Consider the following 24849-nt stretch of genomic DNA (forward strand, 5'->3'; position numbering starts at 1 on the left):
AGCACTAATATCTGTCTGCCCAGGTTGCATGTACCTTCGGAATCTAATGTTTATTGTGCAACAAGAAAATGATATTCACACACATGTATTGTATCTAGACTATATTGTAACACATGTAAATTGTATGGGATTGCCTGTCATCTGGGGGAGGGAATAGAGGGAGGGGGGGATAATTTGGAAAAATGAATACAAGGGATAATATTATAAAAAATATATATAATAAAAAATTATTAAGTAAATAAAAAAAAATTTGTATGCTTCCATGAACTGCTGAGAAGAAAGTATACTGCTTTCTATCACCATTGTTTTCTCCAAAGATCTATCATACCTAATTTTTCTAATATTCTATTTACCTCCTTAATTCCTTTCTTATTTGTTTTGTGGTTTGATTTATGTAATTCTGAGAGTGCAATGTTGAGATCTCCCACTATTATAGTTTTGCTATTTCTTCTTACAACTCTCTTAACTTCTCCTTTAGGAAGTTAGATGCTATACTATTTGGTGCATACATGTTTAGTATTGATATGGCTTCATTGTCTATGCTACCCTTTAGCAGGATATAGTTTCCTTCCTTATCTCTTTTCATTAGATCAATTTTTGCTTTTGCTTGATCTGAGATAAGGATGGCTACCCCTGCTTTTTTGGCTTTACCTGAAGCATAATAGATTCTGCTCCAACCTTTTACCTTTATCTGTATGTATCTCCCTGCTTTAAATGTGTTTCCTGTAAACAATATATTGTAGGGTTCTGAATTTTGATCCAGTCTCCTATCCACCTCTGCTTAATGGGAGAGTTCATCCCATTCACAGTTATGGTTAAAATGACTAATTCTGTTTTTCCTGCCATCATATTATCCCTAGATTATGTTTTTTTTTTCTTTGCCCCCCCGAACTCCTTTCCCAGTATTAAACTTATGGGCCCCACTTGTGTCATGCAGCCCTCCCTCTTTAGTATCTCTCCCCTCCTCTCTTTAAATCTCTTCCCCTTTCTTGTACCTTTCCCTTATTACTCTTTTCCTTTTCCCTTTTCCTCTCCCACTTTTTAATGAGGTGAGAGAGAATTCTCTGTAAAACAAATATGTCAATTATTTTCTCTTTGAGCCAACTCTGATGAGAGTACGATTCATAGTGTTCCTCCCCCTTTCTAAATTCCCTCATATATTTTCCTTTGCCTCTTCTTGGGATGCAGTTTCCCTCTTTTTAATCTCCCCTTTCCCCTTTTTCTGACACTATCCCCTTTCCCTTTCTACTTCCCTTTTTTATGTTATATCAGTAAAATCAAATTATACATGTGGTCTTTATGTATATCCATAACAGAAATACAGTTCTCAAGAGTTCCTTTTACCTTTTTTCTGCTTCTCTTGAGTCCTGTGATTGGAGATCAAATTTTTTTTAGATCTGGTATTGTCCTTAGAAACAAATGGAATTCATCTGTTTTATTAAATGTCCATTTTCTTCCATGGAAGAAAATGCTCAGCTTAACTGGGTAGTTTATTCTTGGCTGCATTTCAAGTTCTTTTGCCTTTTGGAATATCAGATTCCAGTCCCTTTTGATTCTTTAATGTGGAGGCAGCCAGATCTTGAGTGACCCTTATTGTGGCACCTTGGTATTTGAATTATTTTTTCCTGGGTGCTTGTAATATTTTTTCCTTAGTCTGATAGTTCTGAAATTTGGCCACAATATTCCATGGAGTTTTTATTTTAGGGTCTTTTTCAGAAGGTGTTTGATGAATTCTTTCAATGCCTATTTTCCCTTCTGTTTCTATTATCGCTGGGCAGTTCTCTTTGATGATTTCCTGTAAAACCGTGTGTAGGCTCTTTTTTTCATTATAATTTTTGGGAAGTCCAATAATCCTCAGATTCTCTCTCCTAGATCTATTTTTCCAAGTCTGTTGCTTTTTCCAAGTAGATATTTAATGTTTCTTTCTATTTTTTTTTTCATTTTTTTTTGTTTTGATTGACTGATTCTTGGTGTCTCAATGGATCATTCATTTCTATTTGTTCAGTTCTGATTTTTAATGAGTTATTTTCTTCATTAGCTGTTTTACTTCTTTTTTGTATGTGTCCAATTAAGTTTTTAAATGAGTTTTTTTTGCCCTATGGAATTTTTTTCGATTTCATTAATTTTTTTAGTGGGTTATTTTCTTTTTCTAATTCACAAATCCTACTTTCCTGGCAGTTCTTTACCTTTTCCAATTCACAAATTCTGTTTCCCTGCACTTCCTGGGTGTTGTTTACTTTGTCCAATTCACATTTCAGGAAGTTATTAGTCTCTTTGAGAGCCTATCTTTCTTTTCCCCATTTTTCTTCTAGCTCTCTTTTAAGGTTTTTAATAGCCTTTTGTGTTGGGGACCAACAATTGTCTGGAGACTGTCTGCTCTTAGTCTCCTTGGAGTTGAAAACCTGCTCTGTTTCTGTATAGAAGCTATCACTTGTCCTTTTCATGGTTTTACTCATTTTTTAAAGCTTGTAGGGTCTGCCTCCAGGGCCAGGAGGTTACTAGCTTCCTCTGCAGAACAGGGATAGGTGTATGGACCACCTACCAACTGGCTATAAAGAGTGGCCAGTTACGTGAGTGTTCTGGGAAATAGTTTCCCATCAGAATTGATTCAGGCCTGCACAGCTGAGCTGTCAATGTGTCCTGTAAAGAACCCCTGCTGTGCAGATTAACAACTGTCCTGAGGCAAGAGGCTGAGCAGTGAATGTGTCACTACCCCAATCCAAAAAACTGCTGTGGGTATTAGCAGTTACCAAGCAAATAGTTCCCCAAGGTACTGGAAGTGGCTCTACCCAGGGAAGCATAGTTGTGCTGGGGAAGTTCTATTGCCCTAAGCCGAGCCCCCACTGTGCAGATTAGAGGCTGCCCTGCGCTGCACCCCCCTGCTGTGTAGATTTGCAACTGCCCTGGCCCTGCTGCAGAATGCAGCTGCACAGCTGTGCTGCTCTATGCTGAGTCACTTCCAGTTTGGGGTGGGTACAGCCAGATCCTGTTAGATTCTGGCATTTTTAGAGCACCTTGTACCTCTGGCTCTAATCTCTCTGCTGGTCCACTGCTTTACAATCAAGGTAAAGCAGTCAGCTTGATGATTTTTAAATAAGAAAGATAGGGTAAAGACCATAGAATTATCCCTTCTACATTGTAGGGGCTGGGGCCATGGTAGCCCCTCAATTCTGGAACATCCAAGTAAACATTTTTGCACCTTCCTTCCTACCAAAGTAGGAATGGGGTGTTTATAAAAGTATACATATATTTTAAGCACTGCTGAGTTTCTAAACTTTTCTTTATTATTGGCTGGCCTTCACCTATCATCTGTGGCTTCTGCAAAGTTTCCCCCAAATTACCATTTAATTTCTCATGCCGACCTTTGATATACAGAAATATGAGGAAAGTCTTGAAGTAGAAGGGATAACACTGAGGAGGAAAAGGCAAGAAATTGGGGAACTTATCTTATATAATGATGAGTAGTGCAACTAGAAATCTTTAGAAACAAGTTAAGAGGCCATTTGAACTTCACTTTTATTGGAAATGATAAAAAGAAGATAGAACACACACATACAAAGGTTAGTATATCAGTCTATTTACATCAACAAGGAAACAGGAAAGAACTTAGAGAGGGGAGGCAGGAATGCAAAAAAGACAGTCATAATTCAGGGAGAAATTAGTCATAAACAAAACAAACCCTAAGCTCCAAGTTGGGGTTGTAAAGACAAGTTTAAAATGTAAAGAAAGGTGAGATTGGGGTCTGGCTGAAAGGAACAGAAGAGGGGGAAGGGAGGGGAAGCTGACTGCAACAAGCATAAGGCATTGGTGCAGAAATTATTTCTGGTCCACAACTCTCCTTTGTCCAGGAACAAATAGTATACTAGAATAAGATAAAGGGAAATACACAATCAATAATCCTAACTATAAATGTGAATAGGGCAACAATAGTTTGGAAATCTCTGTAGATTTTCAGGATGAAAATGCAGGCTGAAGAAATCACATTAGTAACATAAATGTCATATTCTTTGCCACAGCAATCCCATTTTCAGGCTCATACTCTCAAAAGGTTAGTGAAACAAAAAAAAATCAAGATCTATCGGAACAAAATTATCGGAACAAATATTATGCATGATAATAGATGATAAATATGAAAAATCAAAAGAAATATGTGAAGACATTCAAGTGACATTGAGTGACAGTAGCAAGAATACAAACATTAATCTCAATTATGTAAAAGAGATATAGTAAATAGTGTAAGTCCTAGCAAATAAGAACATTGGCCATCATTGGTGCTACTTGTTCAAAGTTAATGTCCACGTTCACATTTTAAAAACCAACTGGTAGATGGCAGAAAGGCATAACTATTCGAAATCATTTCTACAATGTTGTTTTTTGCTGGAATTGTTTATAGGTTTTAGGCTTTTTCTGCTGTTGCTTTTGTTTTATGATCGGTTTCATTTCAGAAAAAAACAATTTTTTTTTAAATGAAGGGGCTAAACTAGACAGCATTGAAGGTCTCATTCAGTTCCTATGAGTGCAGAGATGGAATACTCAATACATTTTCAAGAGTACACCAAACTAAGACAGAGAGCTACAAAGTTGGGATTCAAAAAGATTTCGCCAGTCCAGAGAATTGGGTTGAGTTTAATCAGATGAAATTCAAGAGGGATCAAATTAGGCTCTAATAATCATCTTCATGAGTATAGGATGGGGGAAGAGCATGATTACATAGAAGTGTGCCTGAAAAAGATCTTGGGGTTTTAGTGAACTGCAAACTCTGTAGGGGCCAACAGTATATCAGTATAGTATAGCACAGAATCAAGAATATAATAGATGCTTAATAGTTTTGTATTCTAGGAGTTAAAGATCTGATAATTCTTTTGTAGTCAGTACCTGGACCCCAGGTGAGCTACAGTGCTCAGTTTTGGGCAGCACAATTTACTTGGATAACTACAAATTGGAGTGTCCAGAGGAAGAGCAAACAGGATGATGAAGAGCCTCTAATAACGATTCAGTTGAAAGATGTAAGGAGCAGGATGACTTCAAAGAGGCCTGGAGAGACTTACATGAAACTAATACTAAGTGAAATGAGTAGAACCAGGCAACAAGAAGACTATACTCTGATCAATTCTGATGGACGTGGCTCTCTTCAACATTGAGATGATTCAAATCAGTTCTACTTGTTTAGTGATAAAGAGATCCATCTACACCCAGAGAGAGAAACATGGGAACAGAGTGTGGAACACAACATAGCATTCTCACTCTCTCTGTTGTTATTTGCTTACATTTTGTTTTCTTCCTCAGTTTTTTTCTTCCTTCTTGATCTAATTTTTCTTATGCAGCAAGATCATTGTATAAATATGTATACATATATTGGATTTAGCATGCATTTCGATATATTTAACATGTATTGGACTATCTGCCAGCTAGGGAAGGGGGTAGGGGAAGGAGGGGAAAATTTGGAACAAAAGGTTTTGCAAGGATCAATGTTGGAAAAATTACCCATGGATATGCTTTGTAAATAAAAAGCTTTAATAAAAAATAAAAAAAAGAAAGATGTAAGGAAATTTTGATTTGGGAAGGGAGTCGGGGAGGACATATAATTTCAATCTTCAAGGATTTTGGAATAGATGGATTAGAATTTTTCTTTTTGGTCCTAGTAAGCAAATGCAGAAGGAACAGGCAAACATTATAGAGAGGCAGATTTAAGCTTGAGGTCAGAAGTGTTTCAACAAATAAGTCATCTGGAAGTGGAACAGACCATTTTGGGGATACTGGATATTTTTGAAGCCCTAAAGCCCCAATGCAGCTACTTGACTCTTCTTAGTTAGGTCTCATTGCCTCACTGGGATAATGTAAGTGTGTGGACGGAGTCAAAACCATTCTACTATATTTTAGCCTTCATGACCTTAAATGAAAACATATCTCTCTCCCTCATGTCTCAGACTAATTCTAAAGGGCACCTGACACAGAATGACATTGCATAAGGAAACCTAGCCATGCCCTAGGCATCATCTATAAATATTGTGAGGTGAGAAGGGATTGAAATCTACAAATTGAACCAGAATCCTTGAAAGACCCATTTGGAGGAAGCCTCAGTTTAAGTCTTTGCCAGGTCTCCCTGGCCAAAATGTCACATTTCAACCACCACAAATAAAAAGTAGCTGACATCATATTCTAATAGATTATTAGCAACTTGGGAGCTAGGACTATGTCTTAAACACCTTTTGAAGCTCTCACAGACAATAGAACCCTCTGTTTTATCTCATAATATATAGCTCTTTAAAGCTCTTTCCTCACAGCAACATAAGGAAATAGGTATATAAACATTATTATGGAGATTCAAAGAGCCTGCAAGAGTTTGGACTCCCCCTCAATGTTCTAGAAGCATACCTCCAACAAGTGGCAGCAGTTTCTGCACTGGGAGCCAAGTCCAGATGGATAAAGATTTGCCAGGCTTAAGGGAAACTTTTTGAGTTCCTTACATTCAGGAGAAAATTACTTCCATTTAACCAAGTGCTATGTTACCCTTTTGTGCTCCCTAAGCTTAAATCCACTTTCCCCTGAACTTTGCGCGTACTTGTGGGAGGGTGGCACAGACTTTGAGGAGGAGAGATGTCTTGTACCAATTGTTCTTACCTGACCACCTTTCTAAAAGCTGAATCACTAAATGATAACTGATAATCTTGGGGCAAAGCTCATTGTTAGGGGTTCAAGCTGATGATATTACAAGATTACCCTGGTCCATTCAGGGCTACTCCTAGTACTCCTCCTACTGAGGTGGGAAATGTGGAAAATGTAACCAAGCATTAGGGACCTGACTTAGCAGTAGAAATGGGAGTTGGAATAAGAGCATACATGGGCCACATAAGCAAGTGATCAAACCATGGCTGATCATTACCTACAGAATGGTCACATAAGCCCAGAGCCCAAGGAAATAAGAGAAAACACAATGAGGAACAGAATCCATTCTTCACATGTATATTGTACCAACAGGAAGCAAATGGGAAAGAATTCGTATTTGCATATTTAAAATATTCCAATGTGATTTGCAAGATGGTAGTTTCAATAACTCAAAAAACTCATGAAAAGGAGTCGTGTGTCAGTTAAACAGTAAATAAAATCCATAAGGCAGAAAAACCACATAAGATAAGAAAAAACCTGCCAATTTTTGGTTCTCATACCAAAGAAATTAAATACTTAAAAGCTCCCACTAAGCATCCTTACCTTCACCCCCACTCCATTGCCTTCCAGAATAATAGGCACAGTAGGTGTAAGCAACCTCTCAGACTTGTAATTCAGGGTCAGAATGGGAAGACTATTGCCTAGTGCTTTCCCCAAGCAGAATTAAGCCTTAATTCTCTCTTACCCAACAAGATTTGGAAAACACTGATTTTGCCCAACTACTAAAAGGAAAGGAAGAGGATGGAGTGGAGTGGGTAGCAAAGAACACAATGCAGAGCTAAAGGGGAAAGGTGCAAAAAAGAAATCCACTGAGGGTTCTCTCTCTCTGTCTCTGTTTCTTTCTCTCTATCTTTCTCACTTGGAGGCACACCAATCAACCTTGCCCATTCCAAGACAAAGATGCCCAGCATGGTCAATTATGGAAGGCTATGCTACAATAGAAAGGGGTGAGGCGCAAAGAGTGAGATAAATCATAGAGAAGTAATGGAAATATAAAAGTAGGTCTGAAAGGCAAAAAAAAAATTCAAGGAGAAAGCCTGAATAAAAATGGCCCTTAAGCAGCTAAACCAATGACAAGAAGGATGAATGAGTAAAGCCTCAAAGAGAATCCAAAACATTATGAGGTATTATTAATATACTATTAAATAAAAAGTACACAATTATACAATAGAAAAAGATAACCCTATAGAAATCACTGAACAAGAAAACACAGAATAATTCAAAAGAGAATCAAAATGTTTACCAAAAAATAGGAATGAAATTAGGTCAGAAGGCAAAGATTGCAAAGCAGAATTAAAACACAAAGAGCAGAGTAGCAAAAAGGAATATATGACTGAGAAATTCTCCACAACAGCAAAAGTTCTGAGTGAAACCGTGTTTATAATACAAAAATAAAGAAACAGAAGAAATTACAGTGGAAGATAAGCCAAAGTCAACAACATTATGAAAACTATGCAAGTCAAAGCAACTGACCCTGAGCATAGATTTGCTGAGATAAATAGAACAAAAAATAGAACAAAATATTGCAGGAAATGACAGGAGAAAGCTATCTATAACTTTTGAAAGAGACAGCAAAGCAAACCCACAGATTTTGGAGAGAGGGTTGGGGAGGGCATGCTTTAGAATTCATACACAGTGGCTAAATTTTACCATTTCAATAACAAAGACATCTTGTGAGCAGTCAGGAAATAAGAATCAATATAATAACTAACCAGGATTCCAGAGGACCCATTTATGATGAAGCATGCTACCCTACCTTCTGACAGAAAGGTGAAAGATAAAATGGAGGTGTAGAATTGGATAAAGCCAATGTTGGAACTTGCTTTGCATAATGAAAGAGGCAGGGAAAAGAGAAAGAGGAGAAAGATGAGAGATGAGATAAGACAGAGGAAGAGAGAGAGAAATAAAAATATGAAGGAATAACAATTCAAATAACATAGAATTATTCCGCATTGAGAAATCACAGCAGAATGGAATAATATATTGCAAAAAGCTAAAGAATTGTAATCCAAAATCATGTACTCAAAAAATCTAAGCTTAATCAATGAAAAAGGATGGACCCAAGAACAACAAAAAATACATTTTGGGCATTCTTGATAAAATTAAATAAACAAAAAACACAAAGGAGAGCTATTTGACTTGTAAATACTTTCAATGATAGGAACATAAGGAAAATAGTACAATTATCAAAAAACAAAACAAAACAAAACAAACAAACAAAAAAAAAAACCACTGACAAATAATTTGCTGGTGTATTAAAAAAAGATTGAATTGTGTGGTTTAAGAGGGCTTATCAAGAGAAAAAAGACCCCTAAATATTTAAAGGGAAAGATTTACGGGGAATTAAAGGAATCAGGAGAAAGGAAGGAGGAGGAGATGAATGACTAGACTTTCAAGTCTCTGAATTCGCTGTAAGTGAATAATATATATGGAAAGAGCAAAAAAATGGAAATTAATCCCTGTATAATTAAAATGGCCAAACTTTGTCCTGAAGGCACGTGCCTCCCTCAATTGAAGAAGTGGAGATGAAGAATATCACATGTATTGTCAACCATAGTTGAGGCACTGGTTAATTTTACTGAACTGTTTTCCCCATTCTTTAAAAAAAAATCTGGGTTACAGGGAACTCCTTGGGTAGGAGAAGCGGGAGGAACATATTCAGAAATAAACATCATAGAAAAGCAAAAAGTAACAATATAAACAAAATAACCTTTCAAAATAAATTAAAGAAAATTTCCAGGGAGTGATCACGGGTAATTCCAGTTGAGTATACCCTTGGGTCATGTATCTTTCCTTGTCACAGATTATGAGGCTTGGTGGAGCTGAGCCTGGATTCACAGTCACGGCATCTGTAAAAGAAAGTCACAGCATCATACTTATCCCTTTCCCATCCTTCAGCCTCATGGAACTTGTTTTATTTTTTGGGAAAGATGAATTCATTTCTTTGCTTATAGGGCTTTGAGATGATGGGCCAGGAAGCCTCTTTCCAGGAGGAGGGATTCCAGTAGGGAATAAGAAAATTGCATATTCTGAATGAAGCCAGCTCGGGAAGCAAGCCTGAGGGTTTAAGGGCACATATGACATTTGTCCTTTTAAGGTTATGACTGTTTTTTGTTCCACGTCTGGCACACAGTAGATACTTTATAAATGTTGAATTCAAAAATAAAATTCAAGAAATCACCTTCTTCTATTAAGACCTAGAAGTGAATAGCATCTTCCAGCTAAACAAGCACTAGAAAGAATGAAGGGGGCAGGGAGATAGGAAAAATCAGAGTATTCTATTATGTGAAACAATTTTATTTTTAATCTAGCTGGTTTCATTTTCAGAAACAACTCTTTTCCTTAAGACACATTCTCCTCAGACTTCAATGAGAATCCAATAAGAGTATGTTCTGGGGTTTCTTTGTCTAGTTCTTTCCCATCTCCCCCACAGATCCTCAAAAGGAGTCCTGGTAGAGTTCCCTTCCAAGCAATATCAAGGCATGCTCTAGGAATGGGCTATTTTTAAAGTTTGCAAACTTCCCAAAAGAAGCAGTTACTTCTCCACATGTACATATGCCAATTTTGATTCTTTAATCAATCTTTAATAATGTGAAAAAACAATGATAGGCTAAAAACAACCAGGTACTTTTGTCACAGTAAGACTTTCTGGACAGTTTTCTAGATGTGGAAAATAAGGGATTAAATCCAAAAGGAAAAAGCGGCATAGGATGTGACTTTCCTTCTGATAGGATCATTTATTGAGGAACTCAGACTGGTGGGTAAGTCATTGGCCAAAGCAATGACATTTTCAATCCCCATCCCCCCAACCAAGGAGATTGAAGGAAAGCTTCAATAATTCTGACTTTACTAATTTGGAAGTGAGCATAACTTAATTTGGCTTGCACATTGGCAAACTCTATGTCTCTATGAATGTCTCTAGAACAGGGCGACCTGGATAGATACCGTTTAAAGAAGGGATATGGGATTTTCATTGTGGAGAAGATTGGGGAGTTGGAGGATGAAGAGTTATAATGACAGTCTTTGTGTTCTGGTAAGGTCACCATGGCAGGAGAAATTGGGCATGCTCTTCTTAGTCCTCAGAGGACTGAATAAGTACCAGAGTTCAGTAATAAGGAAGCAGATTTGGACTTGATGTAAAGACCTTCCTAGCAATAAGGAGATTGTACAGAGATAATACGAATTTTCATACTTGGTAATGGGCAGGAGCCCATTAAGACTGGGAATCCTCAAGTGGAGGCTAGATTGATTCCTTACTAGTGATGGGGAAGATGTTAAGGATGGACTGAATGACCTCTGACATCTCTTTGCATTTTGAGATTTTTGTCACTTCTTTGTACTATTCTGGAGAAAAGAAGTTATTAAGCAAATGAATGTTCTATGGGATTTGGGGGACTATAAAATCTTTCTCTAGGTCTTTTCTGATGCTTTTAAAACCTGATATTGAACTAGCCTTGCATTCCTGGTATAAATCCCACTTGGTCATAGGTATTATTCTGGTGATAAGTTGTTGTAATCTCTTTGCTAATATTTTTAAGATTTTTGCATCAGTATTCATTAGGGAAATTGATCTATAATTTTCTTTCTCTGCTTTGTTCCTTTCCGGTTTAGGTATCAGCACTATATCTGTGTCATAAAAGGAATTTGGTAGGACTCCTTCTATTTTTCCAAACTGTTAAAATAGTATTGGAATTGTTCTTTAAATGTTAGATAGAATTCACTTGTAAATCCATCTGGATCTAAAACCCATCTGCTGCCATTCATGCTAGAATGGTGGTTAACAATTATTATTACCTATGAGTCCCCTCTATTCATTAGGTAAGTACTGGAAGAAGTATGAATTCTTGCTGTGCATTGCTGTATGTCTTTCAAAGTAATATTTTTAAATAAAATACTCTAAATTCAGAATTCTCCATTGAAAAAAATTAGCACAATTTTACTGTATTGTTAAATATTAATATAATGACTCCATCTATTCCAGGTTGAGTCAGTGAGGGTAGAGAAGAAAAGAGATGGAAAGAGGGTGGTAGAAGTAGCTGGGGTTTTTTTTTTTTCTGTGCGGCTTGGGGGCAAACAAGGAATTTCTGACTGAAAATCCCATTCTAATACAATGGCACATTTTCTTCCTCATTTCTATCTCCCACAGTTTGGCATGTGTACACGGATTGCTTCATCTGCAGGGAGTAATGGGATTAGCTTCCTTCTCTGGACTCCAAATAGGCCCTTAAGAAGAATATTCTGCCCATCACCAGTTAAGTCAATGACCTTAGACAGAAGGACAAAGATTAGTCAGGGAAGTTTGATTATATTTTTCTATTTCACTGTACCCCAAAGGCGTACATTTCTTCTTGATGCCGGCCTTTAGTTCCAGAGCCAGCTGGCTGGCTTGAGGTGAACACAGACTGTTTTTGCTTTGGGGCCAGATCAGGCAATGCATCTCCTTCCCCTGTTAGGCTCCCATTGGGGAACTCGGCAGGTAGCAGCTGGTCACAGCTCCATGGGGTGTCAGGCAGTGGATTTTTCAGAGGCTTACTCAAGGCACTTTCAGTTGTAGGCTGAATACAAGTATCTTCCATGGAGAGAACATTGAGGTCTGGTAGTTTCTATCTTAGTAAAAAGGAATGGTGGGGGAGGGGAGAGAGAGAGGAAGAGAGAGACAGAAAGAGAAACATGAGAAGAAACCAAACAGTCCAGACAGGTGCTGGAACAATCTCCCCTGCTGGCACTTGCTTTGAACCCCTGCCCCACGCCCCCAAAACATTTCTACCACTTGCCAAAGATCTTAAAATTTCCATCCATACAGATTCATTCTTTTGGGATAAGACACTTTACCCAAGAATATTCTTTTAAAACACAGCCTGGGGAGGGAGAGAATTCAGAATTCAACATGTAAAAAAATGAATGTTAAAATAAAAAAAAAACCTCATTAAAATAAGCAAAATGAAAAATGGATAAATAAATAAAACAGTTTGTCTCCAAGATGAGGAAATACATTAATGCACAGACACGACTTGAGTGAAGCAGTAGGATAGCATTAGGAAGCCAGTCACGTCTCAAGGCTCCATGGGAACAAGACAGAACAAAGAAGCTTTAATAAGAGTTAGCAGGGAGCCATTGAAATGGCACAAAGGATGCTGGTCTGTGTGTGGGGCCAGAGTGAAGCAAAAGGGGGAGGGGAAAGGAGGTAAAAAGCTCCTTCCTTCTAAATTCTGCCTTAAACTAGTTCTAATGCAGATTCATCTCATGATAATAGGTGGGCTGTCAATCTTTCAGTTATCTTTTCCCAACTTATTGAGGTTTTTTTCCACTCCCAGCAATATATCCAAAAGCTGAGAGGAAACGGGATCTGATATGCTCAGGATATATCTAATTTTTAGAACAAAAAAGAGTTTCTTGCTCAGTCACAATGAACAGAAAAGCAATGCCTTACTCGAACAGAACTGATTCACTCCTACAGTACAAGGAACACGCCTTGATAAAGAATTCTCTTTCACAGGGGTCTTTCGCTCCCCTTCTCCCTTCCACACCTGTCTCTATTTTGGCCTGTTCTCCATCAGCTTCTTTATTTTGGACAGCATACTGCTATTATTAGAACAGACTAGGACAAAATTAGCTTTTTTTTGGCTGCCAAGTCGCCTAGTAACTTACACTAAGCTTAGTGTCCACTGAAACCCTCTAGCTTTTAATACATGGATTGGCATTAAGCAATAGCTTCCTCACCCTTCAGTTAGCCTGTGAATTTTCAGAATCCAAGTGCAGGACTTTCCATTTCTCCCCATTCTATATCACTCTAAGGGAACCTAACTGATGTGAATTTGAATGCAATGCCTAAAACCACTTAAAATTCTGCATTAAAAGGGAGCACTTAAGGGAGCAACCTTGTAGGTGGGCTAGCCATGCTAACTGAGGAAAGAAAAAAGCCCTTATCTTTGAAGGGCCCCAGACACTCACAGTCTCTAAGTGTGTCATGTCCTCCTTTATCTTCACTTGCTGATTGAGAAGATGGAGGAGATGGTTCAGCATGCTCTGTTTGGGATGCATCCCTTTGTCAAACCGATGGTACATTCCACACCAGAATCTTCAAAAATACAAGGAAAGTTATGAGGGTAGCCACCCATACTGGGGCAGAAGGTCACAGATAATTCTTAATGACCAATTTCCACCCACCAAAAAGAGTCACTGAGGAAGATTCCAAACAGAAGTTAAAAGGAAGACTTTTCAACAAAGCCTTCACCACAAGATATTTCTAGAGGAAAAAAAAATGATTCAATGAACATTTCAGTTGTGAAATATTTTTATTGATGCCCTTTGTTTTTATGTCACATTCTCTCTGAATAGATCCTTCTTTCCTTTTCTCCTAACCAGCAAGCAATTCCTTATAAAAGGGAAAAAAAGCAAAATGAATGCATGGATTGTTGATGATTGTAAATGTAGTACTTCACACCCATGGTCCTTCACCTCTGTAATGGTGTATTTTCTCACCTCGTCTCCAGGGCTTTGCTTTCCCTTTCCATAGTTTGCATAGTTGTACTGTACTTTGACTCCCACAGAATGATGCCATTTGGGGGCCTGGAGTCAGAAAAGTCCCAAATTCATATCTGGCCTCAAATACTTATAAAATTGTGTGAGACCCTGCCCAAGTCACTTAACGTGCCTGCTTCAGTTTCCTCAACTGGAAAATGGGGATTATAATAGCCCTACCTGACAGAGTGGTTATAAGGATCAAATGAGATAATATTTGTAAAGTGCTTAGCACAGTGCCTGACACTGGTACTTCATAAATCTTTATTTTATCTCTCCCTCCTCACAATTCATCCATTTCCCCGAACAATAGAGCTTTATTTTGCTTCCAGTTCTTTGCTTCTACAAAGTGTTCTTATATGTATCCAAACATTTAAGCCATTAAAGCTTTAAAAGCTTCAAATTGCACTCAGGCTTTGGGGAGACTCAGTATTTTACCTTCTTGGAATATATGCCCAGTAACAGAATTTCTGTGTCTAAGGCTATGCGCATTTTGGTGACTTTTTAAAAAAAGCATAATTCCAAATGGTTTTCCAGAATGATTGTGCCTCAATAAATATTGATTAATCAATCACTCACCATTTGCAGAAACCGCAACCCAGATATTGAGGGAAATACAAAATTCAGATAGGACAATCCTAAACTTCATAGCACTTATAGTTTAATAGAAGCATAGAATTTACACAATTAGAATATTCAATAATACATGATAATTATGTTCAAGAAGTACAAAGCAAAGTGTGTGCCATGTAATTAAGGAGTTTTAGATAATATTGGCTGAAGAATCAATACTGCTATTTTGAATGCACAATAGTAAAGTACATATTATTTTTAAACACAACTAATTCTGACTTAATCAAAGTTCAGAAGAAGGTGGTAGGTAAAAAGGTCCTTTGTGTTTCTTCTTATATTTGCTTTCTGGACATTAAGCAACTAGCTATACCCTTAGGTGAACAGGTATGGGGAAAAGACCCCAGATCAGGCCATTCTTCTACTCTGCTAAGAGAATAAGTAAGCAGAGATTTAAATGACTGAAATTACAGAAAGATCAGGCTTCCTACCTCTGGTATACCCACACTCATAATTCACTGTTTTCTTAGTTTCTTAAAATGTGGTTCATGACCTGATATGGAGTCTTTTTTTTTCTGAGGCAACTGGGGTTAAGTGACTTGCCCGGGGTCACACAGCTAGGAAGTGTTAAGTGTCTGAGGCCACATTTGAACTCAAGTCCTCCTGAGTTCAGGGCTGGTACTTATCAACTGCGCCACCTAGCTGCCCCTCCATATAGACTCTTGTAACTAAATGTGGGGTTGCAAAATTATGGTTTATTATCAGTAAATGTTTAATTTCTATACATATTTTATGTACCTGGGGTCATGTAAATATTTCTTGGTCTTAAAAGGGTCATGAGTGGAAAAAGTTTCAGAAGCCTTGCTCTATGTCAGTGGTTGAGCAATTTTCCTAATAAGAGAGGATGACTGTTAATTGTTACTTAGAGAAAACAAAACAAAACAAAAAATCTCATCAGTGACTCTCCATAGCCTACTGAACAAAGTAGCATTTTACTGCTATAGCATTCTACATTCTGGCCCCATTCTATTTCTCCAACCACATGTTCTGGTCAAATGGAGTACTCTTCATTTCTCTTTCTTATCCAACTCCCTCCCACATTCACATCTTTGTTCACATTGGCTCTCTGCCCATAATGGGCTCCTCTTCCTCCATATCTATTTGCTAATATCCTTCCCTCATTTTTCAAGGTCCAACACTCTGAGGCCACATTCTTTTTTTTTTTTTCCTGATACTTCCCTATCTCTTTCTTTATTCCTCATATGTTTCAGAGTATTCTGCCTGGATGTCTCATTTACATAATGTATTTCTGTCTGTATCTAATAGTTATTTGTGTATTTGACACTACTCCATTACTCTTTGAAGCTTACTATCCTTTATCATGTCCATTCATAGCACTTTGCAAACATTATCATGTACTTCATAAATATTTGTTGAATCAAAATTACTTTCAAGGTTAAAAAGAGATATGTGGATTTCCATTTATTGCTGTTGAGTTGTTCAGTTATGTCTGATTCTACCTGCTCTCATGGGCAAAAATCCATGGGGTTTTCTTGGCAAAGATACTGGATAGGTTTGCCATTTCCTTTTCCAGAGTCACCATTTTACAGAAGATGAATTGAAACAAACAGGAATTAAATAACTTGCCTAGGGTCACACAGCTAGTCTGAGAGTCTGGATTTGAATTCAAGTCTTTCTGGCTGCAAGCCCAGTGCTCTATCTACTGTACCATCTAGCTTCCCTTAATGGATTTCTATTAGCCATGGCTACTTTGGCACAGAGATTAAGTTAGAACTATCTGCAGAACCTAATTTTTTTTTTCCATGCAAGGTATGACCATCTAAATCAAAGCTTACAACCCCATTTGGAGTCACATGGCTGAATGTGGGGGTCACAAAAAATTTAGCAAAAGTAAAAGGTATCAAATATGTTGCCAAGATTTAATTCTTTATGTAAAAATAAACAAGCACATCCACTTCAATAGTATGCAAATTTTCTTTCATCTTTAATAAATATTTTAAAATAAATTATAATTTTTATCAGTAAATATTTGATTTGTATGCCTATGCTACACACACACACACACACACACCAGGGTCACATAAAAATTTTGCAGGGAAATGGGATCATGAGTGGTAAAATTTTAAGACGCTCCGATGTAAATGAAGCTGTCAGTAAATGTGGCCCCTGTGTTGTGCTTCTTGATACGGCTGACATGCTGACCAAAAAAGTCAATTTACATTTATTTTCCTTTCTTTTAAATTTTTTAGAGATTAGTCTCCCTATCTCACCCACTCCAATCTCACTGTTGCTTGGCACAGAAGCTTTGACCTGCCCTGTTTCTGCCTTGGGCCAGCTTAGTTGACTATAACTCAGAACTCCACCAGCTTCAGCTTCTTCCCAAGCAAGGTGCTCAGCACCATGTATTTTATCTCAGTATCTTCCATGTATTTTAGCTCAGTGTTTATCTTTTCCCAATTCTGGCAAAGTGGTACTTATGGGGGAAAGTTGGCAACTTACAAAAAGTTGCTGAATCCCCAAAACAAAACAAAAAAAATCATTATCTTTACTCATTTTACTCTGAAAGAGGACAGGAGAAACACAAATTAAGAACTTACTGGAAGCTGAATGGTAAGGTGTTGGGATGAAGTACCCCATAAGCAGCAATGCCCTTGTACAGTGGATTCCTGAACTCCGTTTTCTTCTGTAACAGGAAAGGCCACAAAGAATGGGTTCTCTCAAAGATTCTGTTTAAAAAAGAAGCAACAAAGTCCAGTTGAACTGGCAAATCAATCAAGTTTTTGTAAGAAGTGATATAACTCAAGTGGAGGGGAGAGTGAGGGCAGACAGGGAAATAAAGTGAGAGATATCATCATTTGGAACACTTATTAATAACATAGTATTGTCAAAAGTGCCCAACCCAATACTTAACTAACCATGGGATTTTGGGAAGTCTTGAAAACATTCTAAGTTTGGGGCAGCTAGGTGGTGCAGTGGGTAGAGCACCAGCCCTGAAGTCAGGAGAACCTGAATTCAAATCTGGCCTCAGACCCTTAACAGTTTCTAGCTGTGTGACCCTGGGCAAGTCACCTAACCCCAATTGCCTCAGCAAAAAAAGAAAAAAAGAAAAAATTCTAAGTTTGAGATTATCTGTCCAAAAAAATGCACTCTCAAATATTCCAAGATAGGTTTTGTCATTGATATGGATATGGCCTCCAACACATTCATGCTCTCAATGTCTCTGAGTCCTCCCATTGGTTCACTCTGGGGCTTCACACAATGTTCTGTGGTCCCATTCCTTGATCTTGCTTGATGTCAAAGAGAGAGCAGCACTCTTGCTCTTGCCACATGACAAGCCTATCTTCTTATCCCACCTTACATTTTTAATAGCATCTATTGCTCCATTTCTCCCGGTTCCTCTGCACCTCCACCTTATACACTGTGGCTGATACTAATTTTAATGTCAATTTAATTCAACAGGTACTGTGTTAGGTGCTGGAATTCAAAGACAACAATAACGTCTTCTTTGCCTTCAAGGAGCTTATCTTTAACTTGGGAGATACAACATGAACAAAGACAAGTAAATATAAGATGCATACAAAGTAATTTCTTTAGTGGACGCACTAACAACAGGGGTGATCGGTAAATTAGGCCTTTTGTCAGAGGTGGTACTTGATCTGAATCTTGAGAAAAGCTAAGTGTTCCAAGAGTATTTCAGGCATGGGAGGTAATATATATCCTACCCATCTACCCACAGAGCTGGGTGATGAGATATCATGTATAATAATGGTGTTAAAAACAAATAGGAACTAATCCCTGTGAACTGCATATTGACTGAGAAAACCACAATTATCTATGTCTTATTGTATTTGTATTTATTTTGTTAAACATTTTTTCAATTAGACTCTAATCTGGGTCAGACACAAGGGCCACAAATTCGATACTTCTGATATACAGTGGACAGCATTAGCTCAATATGGCCAGAAAGAGAGTACATATGCCTGGAAATAAAGATTAGATGTACATTGTGAAGATGTATAGGCATTCACAGTGACTTGTGACCAAATACTGCCACCAGTAGAAGAAAGGCAGAATGTCATTTGAGAAAATACATGAGGTCATTAAATGAAGTCTGCAACTTTCCAAAGCCAATTCAGCTTGTTGCTCTGTATTTCTGCAATTCTATAAAGCTATATTTTGTTCTACAGAATCAACTTTCCATTTTTAAGAGCTAATAAACAATAAAGACGACAAGATTTTGTATCCTCCAAATCTCCCAGTTATATGATGGTATATACTGTGACAGTCTGCCTATTTTTTGGCTCATTAAAATATTTTCAGTACATATATAGTTTATTTTCATAAGCAATTTTATATGGATATGAAAGAAGGATATACGCCAACTGTTGCTGGCATTCCCTCAGTCAACTTGTGGGTTATTTACGAGGTCTGGAGTCTATAAGTACAGACAGGGACAGTGCCAAATTCAACAGAATTTTTCCAGCTATATGGTCACCAGTGGTCATTAGAGAATGATCTCACATTTAGAGTAGCAACAGTTAAGTTGAAGTGAATAGATGGCGTGAGTTTTAGCATCCTCTGCTTTCTTTCCCACCACCCCATCACTCTCAAAAGAAGGTTGCATGGCACTGAGGACAATTTTAAAATCCTTTGTTTTATGGATTACCATAACAAAAGAATCCATAACCAAATAGCTGGCTGGATGACAACAAGCCTAAGCTGGTCCTCCGAAGGCAGATGTAAAACTATTGCTGAGAGGGAGCTTGCATGCTCCTACCACTTCAGAATTCACTTGGACTTACAAGCAGCAGGCAGGTTGTTTGTGAGTTTGCTGATGAACCTCTGATTCTCCATCTGTAAAATGAAGATAACACTACTCCTCTGACCTATGTCCCAGGACAATAAGGGAGAGAGGCTGGGTCAAAATCCAGACCTTGAGTTTCCTAACTGATCATCCTTTGACTTCAGGGTAATTATTCAATATTTCCATGTGTACTGTGGACATGTTGTTGCTCGATTTGTAAATAAGCTACAGACAAGTCATCAGCTTCCAAACCTCCTTCTCCTTGGTACTTCCCTCTCAGGCTCTTCTCTAAAATCAGCCACAAAGGTCTCAGATGACTACACCCCAGAAACCTCTTCCTCAACTCACCTCAGCTCCTCTCGCTCCTTGTGGCAGGTTCCTATGAAGTTTCCAAATTGGCAGGAGAAAATGTGATCATGGATCTCCAGTAAGAAAAGCTCATTAAACTCAAAAGCACAGGGAAATTGCTCCATCAATTGCCAGATACACTCCAAAAATTGGGTGAAGACAGGGGAGACTTCTTTGGGGTCCCCATCCAAGTGACCACATCTAGAAATTAAAAATAAGTGAAAAAGTCATAAGCCTCAACATTATATCTTGTCCAGGAGAGAAGACTGGATTTTAATGCCTCAGGTTACTAATATACCTAGATGGTAACAGATTAGAAATCCAGCTAAAATAAAGAAGAACAATATCCAAGAACCAATCTAGAACCAGCCAAAAAACTCCTTCTAGGCAGGGGTCATATCTCATATTTCCTTTGAACTGTCTATAACACAGAATACATAGTACCTTTAGCCCTTTCATGTTGTCTTTCCCAATCATGATTTCAAGTTACTGCAGGTCAGCAAAAGAAATTAAATAGGAATCTTTTGGGAGTTTTGTGGAAGCCACAGATGACACAGAACCAATGACTACATATTTAATCAAAATTTTACAATGAGGTACTATAAACACCCCATAAAAGAAAAAGAAAACATCTAGACTTTTTCTCTGGTTTGAAAGGAGAACCAACATTTTTACTCAAGATTCCCCAGATTGTGATGGTGCTGATCCCCTAATCCCCATGATGTGGAAGGGATAATTGCAGGTGCCACGAAGTATATAGTAGGAATCAAATAAATATTTGTTGATTAATTTCTTTAAGAAATGAACAGTGACAACAGAAATTTGCACTCAGTTTTTTTTCCTCCAAAAGGAATTTATCCTTAAAGAGGAAATATGCTCCATTCAAATTTAAGGCTGTCCTGGAATTTAAAAGGCTTTCGATAATTCAAGCATTACTTTGCCTAATATCCTTATCTGGTTGCAAGAAAACCTGACAGTAAGAGAAATAAGATTACAAGGGACTAATAGTTCCAAAGGAACAATGTTTTAAATGGACAATTGCCAGAATTGGTTATGATGTAATGCTCCTGAGAAATTAGGTTGGGTCAACTTTATGTAGAATATGCTTGTTCTTATTTTACTACCAATACTACTGAACTCCCACCTCCAACAATATGTATATGTTTTTACCTTTGTGAAAACTTGTGGCCCATAGAGATCCATTCCCTTTCTATGAGGACCTGATGTTTCATGCCAAAAGAGAAAAAGAGTTAACATCAGGGAGATGCTCTGACTGTGATTGAAATATTCATGTGATTTTCCTTCAATGAAGTTCTCACAACTTGAAGCTGCATTACTGATGGAATATAGTGAATTTCCCAAGCAACAACTAAGTTACTTAGAATTCATTTAAAGGGCTCAATATGCTCCCCATAAATTTCAGATTCCTCCAAGAGAAAAATATTCTGCATTAAATATAGTACGGTTTCTTTTATCTCTTGTACTATGGTAGGTCAGGCCATTTAAGTCATCATTAAATGCAATTCCAATGAACACATTAAAGTGAAGCTTTAAAAAACAAAATAAAAAAAAGCCAAAGCAATATTTCTGTTGAGAACTTATACCAAGAATGAAATAATTTTTATAAAAGATTAGATTAAATGCCCTTACCATAAAGACAATGAGAATAAGCCTCTCTATTAATTACCTACTGTGTTCTGGGCACTGTACTAAGCACTTTAAAAAAAATCTCATTTAATCTTTATAGCAATCCTGGAAGATTTTTATTATCATTATTGCCTTTTTCCAGATGAAGAAACTGAAAGAGATAGGAGCAGAGTCACTTGCCAGTGGTCACACAGCTAATAAATGTCTGAGACCAAATCAAGGTATCCCTGATTCTAGGCCCGACAGCCACTGTAGCCCCAGTTGCCTCTGAAGAAAGTAAAGCTTTTCTGTTTTGATTTCAGGTTTTTAGAAATCAATTAAATGTGATTTTCACAGTAAATGTAAGATCTCTAGTTGTAGCTGTCTGGAATTCAAAGATCAGACATCTGAGGCATGATGCCCATGTACCCATTTGAGGGAGCCATATTCCCTGCTCCCCACTCTTTCCCTAAATTTTCAATTGCTCCCACAGCCCTGCAAATATCTTTACAGGAGGGCCTCTGCACAAAACTTTTGTGTAATGGATGAGATCATGTTAACTATATGTGCCTGACAAAGGAAAGGCAGCGATAGCCAAAAATCTAAAATAAGCCAAAGAATCTGAAGGCATCATAGACATGATGTAGTCCAATCGCCTCATTTTACAAAGAAGGAAACACGCCTTGCCAAGGTGAAGCGGGTACTTTGAAGAGAGGTCAAGTATACAGTCATCCCTTCTAAATTGGGATTTTCTCCCCATCAGAGTTCCTATATATTGTGGGTCAACATAAGAAATTAAATGGCAATTTTTGAGTTTTGTGGAAGCTACAGATGACACAGAGCCTATGACCAAATCGTTAATCCAAATTATATTGTAAGGCATGAAAGAAAAAGAAAAAAATTCAGACTTCTCTGGTATGAAGGGAGGACCAAAATTTTTTATGTGGATTTTCTAGGTTATGGAAGCACTGTACCCTGGTGATGTGAAAGGGAGTTAGGAAGATTTGGCTTCAAGTTTGCCTCTGACACATACTACCTGTGTGGCCAGACACAAGCCAATCTCTCACTGATGCAGGCAACAGCCAAAACCTTTATGTTACAGGCAAGGTGCTAATCCTTCTAACAGATGAAATTAGAGATCTGGATCAAAATAAAAATTTTCAAAGGCCAAACTATCTCCCTAGAGGTAGACTATTTTGGTAAGAGTCAACTTAGAATTCCTCACAAACAGAAAAAAGGATTTCTTACCATTAGACCATCAAATGTCCGATAAAATGGATCAAGAAGGATGCCAGCCAGGGAGCATACTTGGGCCGTGCGGTCCCAGCCATCAGAGCAATGGACCAAGACACTGGATTTTTCCACTTTCACTGCCTGAAAGGAACAAAGAGGGTGGAAAGGAAGCATGATAACTTCTGCATGGCATACTGACTTCACCAATAGAAAAATGAATGTTGAAATGACCTGTGCTAATCAACCAGTAAGAACCTATTATGGCCTTAGCAACAAGCTAGATGTGGGAGAAACAAAGTGAAACAGTCCTTGCTGTAAAACTAATAGTAATACATAGTAATACAATAGCAGATACTGAATACATACAAGAGCTAATACAAGGTAGCCCAGGAGAACCTACTGGTAACAGAGGAGACCAAGAAAACATTCACAGGTAAGGTGGTAATTGAGGTATTTCTTTTTTTTTCTTTTTTATTATAACTTTTAGTTGACAGAACATATGTCTAGGTAATTTTTTACCACACTATTCCTTGCACTCACTTCTGTTCCTACTTTTCCCCTCCTTCCCTCCACCCCCTTCCCTAGATGGCAAGCAGTTTTATACATATTAAATATATTACAGTATATCCTAGATACAATATATGTGTGCAGAACCAAACAAATCTCTATGGAAGAATTGGATTCAGAAGGTAAAAATAACCTGAGAAGAAAAACAAAAATGTAAACAGTTCATACTAATTTCCCAGTGTTCCTTCTCTGAGTGTAGCTGCTTCTGTCCATCATTGATCAATTGGAACTGAATTAGATCTTCTCTTTGTCCAAGATTTCCACTTCCATCAGAATATATACGCATACAATATTGTTGCTGAAGTGTATAATGATCTCCTGGTTCTGCTCATTTCACTCAGCATCAGTTGATGTAAGTCTCTCCAGGCCTCTCTGTATTCCTCCTGCTGGTCATTTCTCACAGAGCAATAATATTCCATAACCTTCATATACCATAATTTACCCAACCATTCTCCAATTGATGGACATCCATTCATCTTCCAGTTTCTAGCCACTACAAAAAGAACTGCCCACAAACATTTTGGCACATACAGGTCCCTTTCCGCTCTTTAGTATTTCGGGTATGCACAGTTTGATAACTTTTTGGGCATAGTTCCAGATTGCTCTCCAGAATGCTTGGATTTGTTCACAACTCCACCAGCAATGTATCAGTGTCCCAGTGTTAGGATTATTAAGTGAGAACTCAGGTTTTCTGGACAATTACAAGGTGAGAACTCAGGTTGACTTGATAGAGGGGGCAAGCTCATTGGCTGGGGTGGTTCTTCCCAGAAGCCCTTGCATTATCCCACGCCCATTCTCTGGGAGAATAAAAGAGAGGACTCTCAGAGAAAGAGGAGGACTCTGAATTGCATCAGGCTTGACGGGGCTCTCTGCAGGAAGGGAAGTCACTTCTTTGGACAAGAGTTAACAGCAACTGCCTGGAGACAACGGTTCATTACAGGAAGAAGAATCTGTCGGAGAGATTTGAGTAGAAGACACAGCAGATCTCTTCCCAGAGAGCGATCCAGCAGCTTCTGGAGACGACAGCTCGTTACATCCCAGTTTTCCCACATCCCCTCCAACATTCATTATTATTTTTTTCCTGTCATCTTAGCCAATCTGACAGGTGTGTAATGATACCTCAGAGTTGTCTTAATTTGCATTTCTCTGATCAGTAGTGATTTGGAACACTCTTTCATGTGAGTGGATATAGTTTCAATTTCATCATGTAAAAATGTCTGTTCTAATTTCCTCTTCATTAGTGGCAAGTTCTCCTTTTCATTTTTAAGACTAACAATTTGATTTTCCTCTTTCCTTTTTTAAATCAGATTTATTAAAAGTTTGTCTATTTTGTTGGTTTTTTTCATACAACCAACTCTTAGTTTTATTAATTCAGTATTTTTTTACTGTCAATTTTATTGATCTTTCCTTTTATTTTTAGAATTTCAAGTTTAGTGTTTGACTGGGGGTTTTAATTTGTTCTTTTTCTAGCATTTTTAATTGCAAGCCCAATT

General features: G+C 37.8%; 1 protein-coding gene across 2 annotated transcripts in view; it reads right to left on the minus strand.

Moving 5' to 3' along the window:
• Positions 1-8799: 8799 nt before the first annotated feature.
• Positions 8800-24849, minus strand: part of MTMR8 (myotubularin related protein 8) — a 40949-nt gene continuing 24899 nt past the window's right edge. Inside the window, exons 9-15 of one of the 2 annotated variants that reach the window (XM_074278489.1) lie at positions 22805-22930; positions 21101-21150; positions 19931-20131; positions 17376-17504; positions 13618-13744; positions 12007-12269; positions 8800-9515 (exon numbers count right to left, since the gene is read on the minus strand). In XM_074278489.1, the coding sequence (XP_074134590.1) occupies positions 9464-9515; positions 12007-12269; positions 13618-13744; positions 17376-17504; positions 19931-20131; positions 21101-21150; positions 22805-22930 (948 nt within the window). In that variant the 3' untranslated portion in view covers positions 8800-9463. Of the gene's footprint in view, positions 9516-11993; positions 12270-13617; positions 13745-17375; positions 17505-19930; positions 20132-21100; positions 21151-22804; positions 22931-24849 lie in introns of both variants that reach the window. The other variant, XM_074278488.1, reaches the window with a different exon arrangement.

The sequence above is a fragment of the Sminthopsis crassicaudata genome, chromosome X (genome assembly GCF_048593235.1).
Source record: "Sminthopsis crassicaudata isolate SCR6 chromosome X, ASM4859323v1, whole genome shotgun sequence".
In the NCBI taxonomy this organism is placed as follows: domain Eukaryota; kingdom Metazoa; phylum Chordata; class Mammalia; order Dasyuromorphia; family Dasyuridae; genus Sminthopsis; species Sminthopsis crassicaudata.